At 45.9% G+C, this 15764-nt stretch overlaps 1 protein-coding gene across 1 annotated transcript in view; it reads right to left on the bottom strand.

Moving 5' to 3' along the window:
* The window catches only part of COL22A1 (collagen type XXII alpha 1 chain), a 239922-nt gene that overhangs the window by 89898 nt on the left and 134260 nt on the right, over positions 1–15764 (bottom strand). The window contains exons 16-20 of the mRNA XM_040065878.2: positions 14385–14429; positions 9845–9898; positions 8531–8584; positions 1622–1630; positions 328–363 (exon numbers count right to left, since the gene is read on the bottom strand). Of these exons, the coding sequence (XP_039921812.1) occupies positions 328–363; positions 1622–1630; positions 8531–8584; positions 9845–9898; positions 14385–14429 (198 nt within the window). The remainder of the gene's footprint in view (positions 1–327; positions 364–1621; positions 1631–8530; positions 8585–9844; positions 9899–14384; positions 14430–15764) is intronic.

Here is a 15764-nt window from a genome sequence, read left to right as displayed (position 1 = left end):
CAGAAACCACACAGTCCTGTCACAGTATTGCTCTGTCTGACTGAGGCAATGCTTTCATTGCCTTAAGTCCTGGTCTTCACACTTCACAATCTCATAAAATTGTGGCAGAACATCTCCTCATTGAAATCTGTCACGTCTTCTTCAAAAGTCTTCACTTTTAAAACTTCTTAAAAAAAAAAAAAAAAAAACACACACCAAACAAACAAAAAAACCACACCCAAAGTATTTAGGAACATCTCTCAGTTAGGTCCTCCCACCCTGAATTTCCACTTTCTCTTCTCATGCAATAATGCTACAAAGTTTGGCAAAGCTAAAAAAAAATCTTACTGAAGTGCCAGGCAATCCTGGAAGTCCTGGTTCACCCTGCAGCGAAACATGAAAGAAATGAAAAAAACATACACAGAACACAACATGGCACAATACACAACAGTGCAAAATAAAAGCAACATCCTGAGTATGGTTTCCAGCTGTTGTTGTACATTCTCATTTTCAATACCATCTCATAATTAATAGATCTGGACACACAATCTCAATTAACTCTGTTTTCTCTGCTCTGCAGATGAATACATGCAGAAACTGGTTGTGGTCTGTGTGACTGTGATGTTTTACACATATTTTAATGACATTCAGTGACTTAAAATGAATAATGCATTGGATGTGCAATAGCATTAGATTTGTGCTTCAAAAAATCTTGTATGTGCTCTGTACACTTACCATACAAACAGTTTGATACTTAGATCCCAAACAGACCCCCATGAGGACAGATATTAACAAGGTCAAAATGCTTTTGTTTGTTAGTAACCAAAATAACTGCAAAAAAAGTGAGAAATTACCATTTTCCCCAAGTCATTTTATGGAGCAAATCATGCCAGAGTGGTTGCAGGACACTGGGATGCTACACCCTCTTTCCATGATTTATTGCCACCTAGGCTATCAATTTATTCCAGTTCGTTTTTCTCCAGGAATGTCCAAATGTCCACCATTTATTATGCTTTAAGACTGTGCATACAGAAGGTTTAGCCTTTACTTTAGGCACAGACTGGTGTTAAATCTAACACATAGCTTCCTTCCACACTCTATTCATTACTCATGTAGGTCTTTGAATGACCCAGCATATCTTTCATAACTTTTTCTCTTAAGTTCAATTAGTCTTTGTTATATATTCAGAGCGTCATAGAATGGTTTGTGTTGGAAGGGATCTTAAAGATAGAATGACTGAAACATTAAGGTTGAAAATACTTCCAAGGCCATTGAGTCTAACCTTTGACAGAACATCACCATGACAACAAGACCAGTTCCACATTCAGTTGCTCACTGAACATTTCCAGAGATGGTGACTCCATCACCTCCCTGGTCAGAACCTTCCAATGCCTGACAAACCTTTCACTGAACAAATTCTTCCTGATGTCCAACCTGAATGTTCCCTGGCATAGCTTGAGGCCATTTTCTCCTGTCCTGTAGCTGGTTGCCTGGGAATAGAGACCAACCCCAAGTTGCCTACAACCACTTGCCACAGAGTTGTAAAGAGCAGTAAGGTCCCCCCTGAGCCTCCTTTTCCCCAGAATACACCCAGCTTCCACAGCAACTCTTCATAGGACTTAACGCTAAACCATTCATCAACTGTACTTCCCTTCTCTGGCAAAGCTCTAGCACCTCAATCCCTTTCTGTTGCAGTGTCCTCGGAGCAGCGGCTCCTTCCACCCAAGCTAGCTCAACACTGCGATCAGACAGGGAACACTCCTCTGGATCCTGGGAACCAGAGGAGTGGATAAGGGTGTTTTCCCCTTGTCACAGGAGAGACCACGCTGACGGCGGAGAAAGGAGTCTGACTCAGCTGGAGGGCAAAGTCCACGGTGTTTATTCAGTCCCACCCAGGGACATCAGGGGAGCTGCTCCAGCCGAGCTGCCCAAGGCAAGGAGACCAGGGCTTAAATGCAGGGGAGGGACTAAGGGAGGAGACAAACCAACATCCAATGAGGGATGAGATGGGAGTGGAACAGGGTAGGAGGGACATTCAAAGAAACCAATGAGAACATAAAGGAGGAACTTCCTTGGCTCCTGCCCTATCACTCGATGTCCTTACCCAAACTCTCTAGAAGCCAGGAGGAACAATCGAATGACAGGCAGGGCCCGTGGGAGGGGACTGGGAGGAATGTGGGAGCGTTGACAAAGAAGGGGGGCAGGGACAAACCTTGGAACATAACATTTCTCAGGAGAACAGGGGAATGCAGAACAAACCATTACAATGAAAATAAATAACATAAAATACAATATGAAATTAAATAACACAGAGAACAATGCAACACCTTTCTTTTCATAAGGGGCCCAGAACTGAATGCAAGACTTCTACCTAGTGCTCAGCACAGAGGGACAACCACCGCCCTGGTCCTGCTGGCCACACTGTTGTTCACACAGAAGGCCAGAAGGCCACCAGCCTCCATGCCCACCTGGAACATGCTGGCTCACCTTTGGCCACTGTCAGCCAGCACTCTCAGGGCCTTTCCTGCTGGGCAGCTTTCCTGCCACTCTCCCCCCAGCCTGGGGCACTTCAGGGGCTTGTTGGGACACAAGGGCAGGACCCAGTCCATGATGTTCTGGAAACTCATCCTGCTGGCCTCACACCATCCAATGCAGCTTGTTCACATCCCCTCATGGAGCCTTCCTACCTTCCAGCACATTGACACTCCCACCCAATTTGGTGTCATCACAAATTTACTGCTAAAGGTACCCTCCATGCTGCTGACCACATCAGCAGGACAGACACTGGACAGGACAGGACAGGAGACACCTCTACTGACCAAAAACCACCTAGATACAGCACATTCACAGACACTCCCTGGGCCCAGCCATCGTGACAGTTCTTAAGCCAGCAAAAAGTGTCCCTGTCCAAGCCCTGGGCTGATGCATTCTACAGGACTCTACTGCGGGAGACAGCGTCAAAGGCTTTGCTCAAGTCTAGGGAGACTGTTGGAATGCAGCCCCCACCCAAGCAAGTGTTTTGAAAAAAGGAAAAACGGTTTCAGCTACACCTCTGACTTTTAAGAAGCTCCAGAACATTCTGTTCTTCCTGCACTGCAGTTGGCCCAGTGCCAGCAGAGGGGCACTGGTTGGGCTTTGGAAATGTTTCTCAAAACCTGTAGCTGTTTCTATTGGCAGCAAACCAAATTGTCCCTCCTTAATCATTGCACACTAAGAAGGAGCACAGAGGTGCTCAAGTGCTTCTTGGGGTGTCTTAGTCAGGTGTCAGATTCTGGCACCTGCACATGGCTTTGTTCTTCTTTTTCTGTATTGTTTGTTATTTTCTCTTTTTATTAAAACCTTTGCTTTACAAAACACACCCAAGGAGCCAACTCGCAATATTATTAAACCATTCTGAGAGGCTGCAGGTAAACCCTCAGACTTGATACATCTTCAGGGGGCATATTACACTCCAGCCACATGCAAGACTGCATCAGGAGACTCCATCCACAGCTTTTCCTCAGCTCTGAGGTGGGTCACTTGCTAGTCAAAGGACATCAAATTGCTCAGGCAGGACCTGCCTTTCCTAAAACCCACACTGATTGGGCCTGATCCCTTGGTTGTCCTCTATGGACCCTGTGATCCCACTCATGATCCAGAACCTTGCTGGGCCCTGAGGTCAGGCTGAGAGGCCTGGAGTCTCCCGCATCCTCCCTGCGGCCCTTCTTAGGTTGTGGGTGTGACATTGAGGCGTCCAGCCATGTGGGATCTCGTGACTGCCCAGGACTGAAAATAAAGGATGGAGAGCAGCTTAGAAAGCTCTTCTGCCAGCTCCCTGAGCACCACTGGGGGACTCCCAGCCAGCTCCATAGACTTGGCGATATCTCAGTGGCTCTGCAGCTCACTAAAAGTTTATCCCTGGATTACAGGGGCTCTAATCTCCTCCCTTTCCCTGTCTGGCAGCTCAGGGAACTGCTCGGCATCTGGAGAATTGATCTGCCTGTCAAAGACCGAGGCAAAAAAGGCATTCAGTACGTCAACCTTTTCCTCACCCTTCCCATATTCCTATAACCATATTCCTGCTGTACATCCAATAAAAAATGGGGCTTTTCCTTGTCACTCCTTTGTTGTTAATCTTTATAAACAAACACTTTTAATTGTCTTAAACAGTAGTGTCCAGATGAAGTGCTAACAGAGCTTTTGCCTTCCTGAGTATCTTTCTACATGAGGTGGGAACAAATGGGCGGGAAACATGGGCTGGGAGGGAAAAGTAGTTTGGCAGGGCAAAGGGCTTCTTTGGAGATGTTTAGTGGAGGAACAAACAAGGTGGGAAAAGGGAGGGGATCACAGGGGGAGGAACAAGCATAGGCAAAGAGAAAGGCAATGACCTGAACACCACCTTTGTGACAATGAATATCTTCATGGAAAGCCCCAGGACTGTTGGACAAGGGCATGTCCACGGAAACCACCAGGCCTATGAGAGAAGGGGCAGCTGCTGCTGTCCAAGTGGCAACAGGTGAGGGACAGGGATGGAGGGAGAGGCTGCAGCGGGACCTGGGGGAGGGTTGGGGGCAGAGAACTTCAGCCAGGCCTGGCACCAGGCCTTGCTTTGGGGACAAGCTGGTGCCAGAATGGCCTGGCTGAAGGAATAGCTCAGAGACAGCGAGCACAGCTGGGAATCCAGCCCAGCCTGGCTGCTGTGCTCTGCATCTGCCTTGGAGCCAGAGCTGGGCTTGCAGATGTGAGGAAGGATAGTGTGCCCACAAGGTTGCCTCCATCTCACGCCTCCTCCTGCTTCCCACAGGTGCTGCAGAGGCTGCCGCAGGCAGCAGCAGAGGTCACATGGGTGACCGTCACGCCCCTCCACAGGGACCGAAATGTCCCCAGACAGGACACATCACGGACACCCACAGGAATCGGAACACAGGAGGGAAGCCTGGAGTGTGGGCATTCACTGCCCCACAGCGGCACAGTCACACGGCCACCAAGGTTGTCCGTGTCAGACTTGTCACCTCTCCACGGCCCTCCGTTGACAGTGAAACCTCTGTGCTGGCTCAGCCCTGAAATGCCAAGAGCAGCCTCAGCAAGGGTCAAGATGCCCCCTCTGCCAGCAGCCCCAGCAGCCTCTGGGTCTTCTCCCACAGGCAGAGCATGGTCCGTGGGCCCAGTGGCCAGAGGCTAACGAGACCTAATGCCACCTTTTCCATGGGGCACTATGGCTGCTGACAGGGCCCAGCTGACACCTTCCCCGGACAGCTCCATTGAGGGGCTCTGGTGATGGTCAGCGGCAAGGCAGGGCCATCGCCTGCTGCCCGTGCGACATGCAGGCGGCACGCCGCCCTGCACAGGGAGCCAGCCGGCCTGGAAGCACCTGGGGCACACCAGGAGAGAGAGGAACTCACTGAGGTGCAGAAAGAGCACGGTGGCAACACTGACAGAGACCCATTTAGAGGCCTTCCCCCGTGGCTGCATGAAGAAAGGTCCACCAAGTCCACTGGCACCCAGGAGCAGTCAAGTGTCTGCCAAGAAGCAGATGCAGAGCCCCAGGTGCTGCCCAGCACTCCTGGCTTGACCTAAGATGCCACAGGAGAGACGGGAAACTCCTCTGAGCTCCTGTCTCATGCCCAGTTGGCAGAGCAGCAGTCTCTCTCTGACAACTTGCAGCACTGGGACACTCCTCCAAAAGAGCCAAAGTGGGAGGAGGAAGAGCTTCCAGAAAGAGAGAATGCAGGAGACAGGAAGAACAACCCTCAGCACACATTGCTTGCTCCACTGAAGGGGAAAGAGAGAAGCAAGAGCTTCTGCCATGGACAAAGATCCCTGGGACAAGAGCCACAGCAAGCTTTATCCCATGTCAGAGCCTGAAGAAGACTCAGACTTCTCAGCTTCTCCCTCATCTGGAATCACCTGTGAGGAGAGAACTCATTAGCTGCCTGAGCAAATTGCACGTGCATGGGGCCTGAGGATGCTTTGAAGCATTCTCTGCATATCGATGTAGAGGAGTTGGAGAAGTTGGAGGAAGACATCCTCTGCTCCATGGATCAAGAAAGCCCCTTGGAGCTGCACAGCCTGAGCAGCAGGAGCAAAGACTGTGCAGGAAAGACCGAAAACTACTCACAGCTCATAGCTTCTGACCTGTTTGAAGAGCTGTGGTCTCTCTTTAACAACAGGGATGCGCTGTCCTGGGATGCTCGGACAGACCAGCTACTGGCAAAGTGGGAGGAAGAAGAGCTCCCTGACAGAGACACTGCGGGCGAGGGGGACAGCGAGCCAGAGAACGCGTTGTCCATCCCACTGCAAGATGAGGAAGCAGAGCCAGCAGCTTTTCCCCCGGACAGCGATCGCCGGGACGAGTGGCACAGCGGGCCCCTCCCCACGGCACTGCCGGAAGACACAGAGATGTGTGTGGTCCGTGCCTCGCCTGCCGATCCTGCGGACGAGGCCGACGCAGCATGGACGGAGGGTGGCTGTGCCCAGCCTACCCCTCCCCAGGAAAAGCCCCGCGGCGCTGAGCCTCCTGCAGGCGCTTGCCCGGAGCCTGCCCACTCCCTGCCACACCATGTTCCTGCTTGCCCCGCTGGCAGCGCAGCTGTCCCGCAGCCCCCGGCCCCACGGCGATGGCGCTCCATGGTCAAGAGGGCCCAGCGGGCCCTGGGCCGGCTTTTCTCCTTCAGCTGCCTCAGGGGGCAGCCAGAGGAGTGAGCCCGGTGACAGCAGCGGGCCAATCCCCGTGGATGACTGTTCCCCCTGAGGCAACCACTTGCCAAAGGTAGGGCCTGCCTCCTGCGCTAGACTGGCAGCCCCAAGAAAACAGCAAGCAGCCTGGTCAAGAGTTGCCTGAGGAAGGATTACGCTGCACTGGAGAACCCTGTATGGGTTGACTTTAGGCCCAGTTTGCATTGGGGTGGTGCGTTCCCGCTCTGCCCTCAAGGCTGCATTAGAAGCTGAGAAATTCTCCTTGGGCCCTCAGCAATGCAGGTAAAGGAAGGCAGGCCCATCCGCCTTTCACATGGAAGCTAGGAAAGCTACCAGCATCATGGACTGGAGGATGGTGTTAAACCCAGAAAGAAAGCCCTGTGGCCCTCACCTCCACAAGAACCATAGAGACCCCCAGCGCAGACAAGCACATGGTGAGGAAGGACTGACAGAATGCCACTAGAACCAAGTGTTTTGATCTGTCTTCTACCGCATCTCTCTCCCACCCCCTATTTACCTTCTCACCCTCCTCTTTTCTATTCCTTTCTATCTCTCTACCTCCCATTTATTAATAAATAAAATCCCTCTTGTTGATTTTGGTAGATGGTCTCATTGGCACCTTAATTTGCGCAGAGGTGTCTTTCCCTAACTGCATGTTAACAGGCACACGTCTGCACACAGCATGCAAAGGTGTGGCCTCCCCAGGGCCCAGCACAGAGGGACAGTCACTACCCTGGTCATGCTGGCTGCACTCTTGCTCACACAGAAGGCCAGGAGTCCACCTGTGTTCTTTCCTACCTGGGCACTTGCCAGCTCTCCCTTGACCACTGTCAGCCAGAACCCCAGGGCCTTTCCCACTGGGCAGCATTCCAGACACTCTGCCACCAGCCTGGAGCACTGCAGGGGATTGTTGTGGCCAAAGTTTACAACCCGCAACTTTTTCTTGTTGAACCTGATACCACTGGCCTTGTCCCATCAATCCAGCCTGTCCAAAATATCTGGTTCCACCCCTGTGTCTTCAGCAGACATGTCACCCACTACATCAAGTTGCCCAGGGCCCCATCCAAACAGGCCTTTTTTAAAACGAGCCCATATTATCCAAGAAGTAGTGAACAGACAGACATGCCAGCCACTCTGAAAATATCAGACCAAGGAGACAACATCGTCTGGAAGTACCAGTTGCAGCTGGTTTAGAGTTATTAACTCAAGATTGATCACTGCTGCAGGAAGAGAATAGTGGTAATTGCCTCCAATCTCTGCATTCTTGAATAAGGGTCACTGACTTAATCCAGAGGAGAAAAAGAGAAAGAAATCCAGAACTGGCCATGCCTTTCCACTCCTGCCGAAGAGCTGGGTCAGAAATACCAAAACCACAGCATCATCTATAACAGAGAGGGAAACATAAGGCTGCCCTGAATACTCTAACAACTCTGAAAAATAACACGGTCACAATTGCTGCTGAGAACAGTGAATAATTATTTTGCAGGTAGGAGGCTCAGAGGCATTTTTTTGTCACTTTCTAAGTCAATACTACATCTCCTGGGTCAGAAAAACAGCTTCTACACAAACATATTGACATTTCTACGCACATTCTTAGATGAGGAAGATTTCCTGACCCAAACTGCACTCTATTTCCTTCTACTCTCACTATGAGCAGTTAACTAAGAGCAGAGGAGCCATAACTAGACACATTTTAACACTCACTCACACCCATTTCAGACTGAAGCCATGTCAGAAAAGTGAAAAAAATTAAATATATATAAACTTTTGTTATATGTATTAATCCAACAGCCTTGATATTTCCAGCACTGAGGGCCGAATCAAGAATTAACAAATGTGTTTCTAAATCCACTTGGTGTATCCCATCCCAACTTACCTTTTCTCCTTTGGTCCCACTAACACCAGGAGGGCCAGGGCTGCCAGGAGGGCCCTATAAAGAGGTAAAATTGAGAGAAAACTCTGTTTCAAAAGTGCAGGAGAAACATAAGGCTGCAGATATTGGAAGCATAAACAGTGATGTTCTATTGCACCAAGGAGGAACTAATAGAACATGAGGCCACTTTGACTCTGCTGCACAGAGAGGAAAGAGAATAACAATGGAGATGTCACAGCAACCACAATATCATCAATCCAATTTCAGCTGATTGAGAAGAATTGCAGTTCGGTGAGTATATCAGTGTTAAACACAAAATTTAGTATAAAATTCAGGCATGAAGATTTACTCCCTTCTAAGTGTCTAGACATGAAAAAGGAAGAAATGCATCAGAAAACCCAACTTCTGTAACAGGGTTTCACTTGGAGAAATTGTTCCTTTGAAGTAGTAAACAAACAGTATCCATCTTCACATCCCTCTGCAATTTCCTACTTCATCTACATTTGCTGCAAGTATAAACCAGTGCTTTATCCATCTGTAACACTGGAAAACATTTCCATCTTGCAAGGATAGTGATAAACACTAACTAGACACACACTTTGTACAAGGTAAACTGTGGCTGAGGAACAGAGCAAGATGCAGATGATGCACCCTGGAGGCATCAGGCTCAAGGGTGGCAGTGTTTAGCTGAGTGGCTTTTGGCAAATCCCTTCTGGCCTCTGCTTCTTGTTCTATCCTTTGCTATTTAGACCAGAAGGTCCTTGGAAGAAAAGGATGCTTCTCATTAGATATCATTCCCTGGGTAATGAAAACAGTCTTGTGGAATCTACAGATAGTGGTTTTAGACAAAGCAGTGTGTGTCTGATCAGCAGAAATGTACTGATCTTCTAGGGCATTTTCTGGTTTTTGGTTTTTTGTCTTTTGTTTTGTTTTGTTTTAAAAATGTGAATCGTTCCAAGCCTTCTTTATTGAAAACAATCCCAATATATTAAATCCAGTTCTCTTCCTTTCCTGTTGTGGGCTTAAACAGATGAATTTTTCTGAGTGCCTTCTTACGTATTTAATGAAAATTAAGACAAACATTTGAGCTGTCATGTTTAAAATACTGGCATTTCCTGCGAATCTAATTTACATTCTAATTTAATTCTAAAAGCAAACAAACAAAAGAAGAAAACCGTGCCAACCAAGATCCTCAGAATAGGGATATGATTGGGTACCGTCATGATTCAGCAATCACCCAGGATAATTCTCAGTTTTAGGGTCAACTTCCACTCTTTCCAAAGAAACACTTCCAGTTATTGAGAATTTGCCACATACCTGTTTCCCCTCTACACCTGGCTTTCCAGGGAATCCATCCAGGCCTCTGTCTCCCTGGAAAAAAAAAGAGAAAGAACCAGTATAATTTAAATCTGTGCTGTTTATGTCACTGCCCTGAAGGTTATATCCATATTATCTGCTCCAAGAGTAATGAAGAAGGAGAGAAATTCCAGCCAGTTGCATAGAGAAAATAGCTGAAGTTCCTAAATCTGTACCATAAAAAATTGCTGCAACCAGAGGAAGGTGTGTGCTAGCTTTCCATGTTGGCATTCTTCCTCAGCCTGCTGAGGTGGGTTGGTGTAAACTGGACAGTGTGCTCCAGGAGAACATCTGCCCAGACAGCTCTTACAAAAATAATAATCCAGCAATAGGTCAGTTTTACCCAGTAAAGAAAAATCTTTCGTTTTTCACCTTTCCTTTCTGTAACCTGGGGGAACAATTAATTTGTTCCTATATGTATCCAGAGCTGGACAGTCCACAAAGACCATATGCAATGGATTTCACTACTTTATTTTTATTACTTGAAGATATGGGTTTTTTCCCCCCTGTACCTAAACCTGATTTTTTTCCTGCAGTTCCAAACTAGTAAATCTTTCCGTAACCCCCCACAGAGAGAAGTATTTCCTTCATCTTTACAATGACCTGTTATGTATTTGAAGATTTACAAAACTACACTTTCAAACTTCTCTAGACTAAACAAACATAATACTTTCAACTTTTCTTCACAGGCATGTTTGTCAGTCTTCTGATCATTTTTATTGCTCCCCTGTGTGCAGTGTCCAATTTTTCCCCATCTTCATTGTAGCTAGGTTCATGAAACTCAATACACCTGAGGTAACTTTGAGCAGGAATATGTTTTCATGTTTTATAGACTATTCTTCTGTTTAAATCCCAGGATAATATTTACTTTACACCAACACCCCTTCCACAAGACAGCTCCTTGATCAGCTGTTCCCAATCCATAACTGCAATTTGTTGTCCTACATGTATGGAACATCCTGCAGCTGCCCCTTCTCAATGTCATCTTCTGCTTTGGAGGATTGTGTTTACAGGATAATTTTGAATTCTGACCCTGATCTCTACTGTTCTTCCATATTCAAGCTCAAAATATTTAGTATTTTACAATCGAGGTTCTTGATAGAGATCACTGGATCAATTACATACTTCTGCTGAACTTCACTTTTCTCCTGCTGATTGTGGCCTTTGACGATTCAATCTCTTTAGTTTAAAAACTACTAGAAACAGGGACTTTCTTACACTCTCTAAAGTCCTTAAACCTCTGAAAAATTAAACACAGAATTTGTTTAGATCCTTCACACACAGCTGAATATAAACTATCAAACACACATACAATGTGTTTGATAGTTTATATTCAGCTGTGTGTGAAGGATCCAGTGCCAATGTTAACATGAATGTGCATGTAAAAAAAAATTTACAAGTACAAGCAGTTACAGAAAACTAGTAGTTTTATGCTTTTTTTTTAGTGTTTTTATGTATCTTAAACTCTGTTAGACCACTGTTATTATCTGCAAACCCACACTTACAACATTGGATTTAATTAGCTTCTTTTGTAAACTACATTGATTTGCCAAGTCAGAAATGAATTTGCTAATCACTATTTATTTTTCCTGCTTAGAAAGCCAATCAATCTTCTAACATAAATGATATTTCAAATTATGTATTCAAGGAATGAAATTAGAGAGACCCATATCCTCCAGAAAGCCGCTGAAAACCAGTGTCACACATCCAGATCCACTTGCTTTGGAGGTGATAGTTTCCACATTAATGCTTTCCTTCGCACTGCCTGAACTACAAATATCCTGAATTTAGGGATTTCAGCAAACAGCCTGGTATATTGCTGACAAAATGTGCACTGTGTTCCCATGAGAATTTTTAACATCAATACACTACAGCAATGAGTATTTCACACATGCTGGTTTAGCTGCCAAAACAGAAAAGTGTCAATGTTCTTACTGCTACCAGTGGGGGCTGGGTAAAGAAAATGTATTATTCATAGGAGCAAATACAAAAAAAAGCTGTTTGAAAACACTCCAAATGATTGTGTTTTCTGCTGTTTCTTCCGAAAAATCTGTAATTATAAATATTTTTCATTATTTTTCCATTCTTTAAATAAGGCTACTCAACGAAAGGTACTTTTCTCCCAACAGAGAGAACAAACACATTAAAGTTTCCTTCTCAGTTTTTCACTTTAAGAGTCCATTTCTTTCTCCTATGTTCTACTGCTTTTTGTTCTTTTAACCGGTGGAACAAAATGGTGAAGATTCACAAGCAACTAGGGGAAATTACAATTCTTCCAAAACTTCAGTGCTGCTCTCTGACCTCTACCATTTAGAAAATTTAATGATTGGTTGGAAAAATGATTACCCAAGAGTCTGTAGGGCCCTGGAAAGACGAGGAGGAAAAACCCACTGCAGAGGGATCTGGCAGCAGCAGACCAGTCCTGCTGCCTTCTTACACAATCCCTTCTCAGTAAAACAGACAAGGTTTTACAGGATGGACACAGGATTATGCAGCAAAAGCAATGCCCGTTGTCACACTGAACTGCTGGACATGCCTAAATTTGAATGCCAAGTATCACATAGAGATATGGCTCCTGTTAGCAGGGCAGTGAATCATAATTACCTCTGGAGTGTGTCCTGGGGTCTACAATGAGCTCACTGGATGCAAAGGGGCATAGGATATCCCTCATATGGTGCAGTGCTTTTCCTAAAGTGCAGGTGCAACCCGTACTACTGGATTTGGGAACCTCACTATAAAACCTCAGCATTTACATCTGAGGTCCCAGGATATGTGAAAGATTCAGCAAGATGGATGGGATACTTAGGGCTTTTTTGGTAGTAATGAGGAAAACTTGATAAAACAATACTCAGTGCATGAACTAGTGCTCCCATCTGATATTACAACCCCTTTTGTCTTCAGGCACAAAGAAACAGAGGTTGTGTAGGTGTCAGTATTCAGGTTACAGACTGAAGAGCAGACAAGAAAATATCTGGTCCACCAAAGTTACGCCTACTGTTTTCACAGTAGTACTAACTGGTAAAAGTTAAAGCTGGCAGTAGGTGCACTGAGACCATTATTAAAACCTGGAAAAAAAATCAAGCACAATTGTTGTAGCAGAGATTTGGCTGCTTCAGGGGAAAAAAAAAAAAAAAATGGGGAGGGGCCACCTCTAATTGTGCAGATCCTTCTAATGAAACAAAACCTAATTCATTTCTTCCCCACTTTAATCTTCCTCCACTTAGTCAGTTGCCTGCCCACACACAGCTCCAGCTTCCTCTCCCATCACAATGATGTCAGAAAGATGGATTTTCTTCCAGAAGCCAAATATTCCAGCAGATTAGACAATGTTTTCTCTGGAAAAGCAGCAGAGGCACTGGCTAGACACAGGACTCTTATCCAGTTCTGAAAAGGGCTGAAGGAAAAGCATGACAAAGATAAAGTACAATCCAGCCATTTGCTCCAGCTGCAATAATGAGGCTAGGTAATACAAAATATGATTGTGGCTACTTTATCTTAAACAGCAGAAAGGATGTTGGTAAAGAAAAACAGAATATCTCACACTAAGGGTCTACTGAAAATTTTTCACAGTGGGCAAAAGTTTGGTGTTAATCACTGTTTTCTCTCCAGAAGAAGATGGAGACTGAGAAATGGGAACAGAGCTATGCCAGCAAAAGGATGACTCCCTCCTTTACACAAACACAGGCAAAGCTGCCAGACCCTCCCTGAGATAGACCTGTGTCAGGACTTGAGTCATAAGCAAGACAGAACACTTTAGGGGGTCCCTGAGCACTGCCAAGGAGGTCTACAGCAGAAGTGGGTGCTCACTGACATCTCTCTGAACAAAATGAGCAAACTGAAATAACTAAGGCTTTGTGCCTGCCCAGCTCTCCTTTTAAATGCCTATTCCTGTTATAATAATCATTTGGTCTTTTCCTTGAGCCACAAACATGGTTCAAATCCCAGAGTGACCTGTACTCTGTGAAACAGCTCTTCACAGTCTGGAGGAGAACATGGAACTGGGAAGCAACTCCATTTGGTTGAAGCCTTTGACATAGAACAAATTACCTGGTACTTGCTACCAGTGAGTTTATGGGGATGATAGAAGAAGGAAACATAGGAAGTTGGATGATGTGAAAAACTGGAATGAGATGGGAAAATACTGGATGCAGATGAAAAAATGCCACTGCCTGGTCAGTGGCAGTCAGTGACCATTCTCAGGTCTCAGGTTGTGCACACAATGTGGACACCCCTTCAGATCTCCACATTGGCAACCTTCACTCCTCTCCTCCTCTATCTTATCCATCCCTGGCTGTACACATACAAGAAGTCCCTAAATGTATGCTTAGTAGACAGCATAGATTCCAAAAGCCCTCCTGCCCACCCATGGGAGGTGGAGAACACTTGGAAGTGCAGGACAGTGAGGAAACTCCATCCGTCTCCAGAGCTGCTGGTCTGGTAGTCCACCTCACCTAGTAAACAAAGGAAAAGCCTGGCTTTTCCTAGCATGCAGCAGGAATACCTTGTCTCCTCGCGTTCCCTTTTCTCCTCTTTCTCCTTGTAGACCCTAAAAATAAAAATAAACAAAAATTATAAAGCTAAATCCAAGTAGAGGCATAGTTACCTCTTCTAATTAGTCACCAAATCAGTGTGCACATCTGCACAATCTATTTGAGTGAACCTTAAGGACATTTTCTGTGTTGCCAGTCCTCAAAGTTGACCGCAGGCATGATCTAAGCAGACTCACAGAGCAGGGACCACTTGTGAGCCCAAGAACATCTGTAATATTATATTGCCTGCAGACACACGACCTTCCTGCCAACACAGATTGGAGGGACAGGGAACACGCCACAGCTGCAGATGGTCTGGAAAACAACCAATGCTCTGCATTTTTGAAGTTTCTTCTAAACAATGAGAACATTAGTAAAGGACAATATTGATGAGAAAACCTATCGCATAAACAAGCAAGAGTTCCCTTTCCTGGTGGGTTTGGATGTGGCAGCCAGACAGACAGCAGGTAGCTTTGAGAACTGGCAAAGGTTAGATGCACTCTGTCCTGGGGGCCCAGCATATTTTTTTGCTGTGAATGCAATGCCAATGTTCCTCAGGACTGCATAATTCATCTCCTCCCAGCTACACCAGAAACATTGCTGGAGCTGAGTTTGATGTGGCACTAGCACAGACAATTGACTCAATGGGCACAAAGGGATTTCACCTTCCCTTGTCTCAGCAAACACCTTGTATTTTACCTGTATTGTAGAAATGGAACAATCAACTAATAGCTATAGAGACAAATATGCTCAGTTAGTGGGGACTTCTCTGAAACTGCCAAAGCTCATAGTGCTTCTTGCTGTAATTATTTAAACTTCAGTTTACTTTATACTATAGTAGAGTCTTAACCTCCAAGCTAGTGAGAGCTCCATGTCTGGGTATATTTGGCCCTCAGGATGATTTACATAATCATCTTAATAGGCAGGGCTATTTTATACTAGAGAAAGTTGCTCAGAGCCCAGTCCAAGCTGGCCTTGAATGTTTCCAAGAATAGGACATCCACCATCTCGCCAGACAACCTGTTCCAGATTCTCACCATTCTCATAGTAAAAACTTGCTGCCTTATATCTAATCTAAACCTAACCCTTTTTACTTTAAAACCATTATCCCTTGTCCTATCACAGCAGGCCTTATTAAAAAGTTTGGCATCTTTTAAATATTGAAAGGCGACATTAAGGTCTCCTCAGAGCGTTCTCCAGAATGAGCAACCTCAGCTCTCAGCCTTATCTCACAGGAGAGGTGCTACAGCCTTCCTACCACTTCCATGGCCCTGTTCTGGATTTGCTCTCAGAGGTCCATGAATCTTTCCTGTGTTGAGACCCCAGAGCTGGATGCAGCATTGTGGGTGGGG

Source organism: Hirundo rustica, chromosome 1 (assembly GCF_015227805.2).
Source record: "Hirundo rustica isolate bHirRus1 chromosome 1, bHirRus1.pri.v3, whole genome shotgun sequence".
NCBI classification, from domain to species: domain Eukaryota; kingdom Metazoa; phylum Chordata; class Aves; order Passeriformes; family Hirundinidae; genus Hirundo; species Hirundo rustica.
This window is presented reverse-complemented; position numbering and strand designations above follow the sequence as displayed.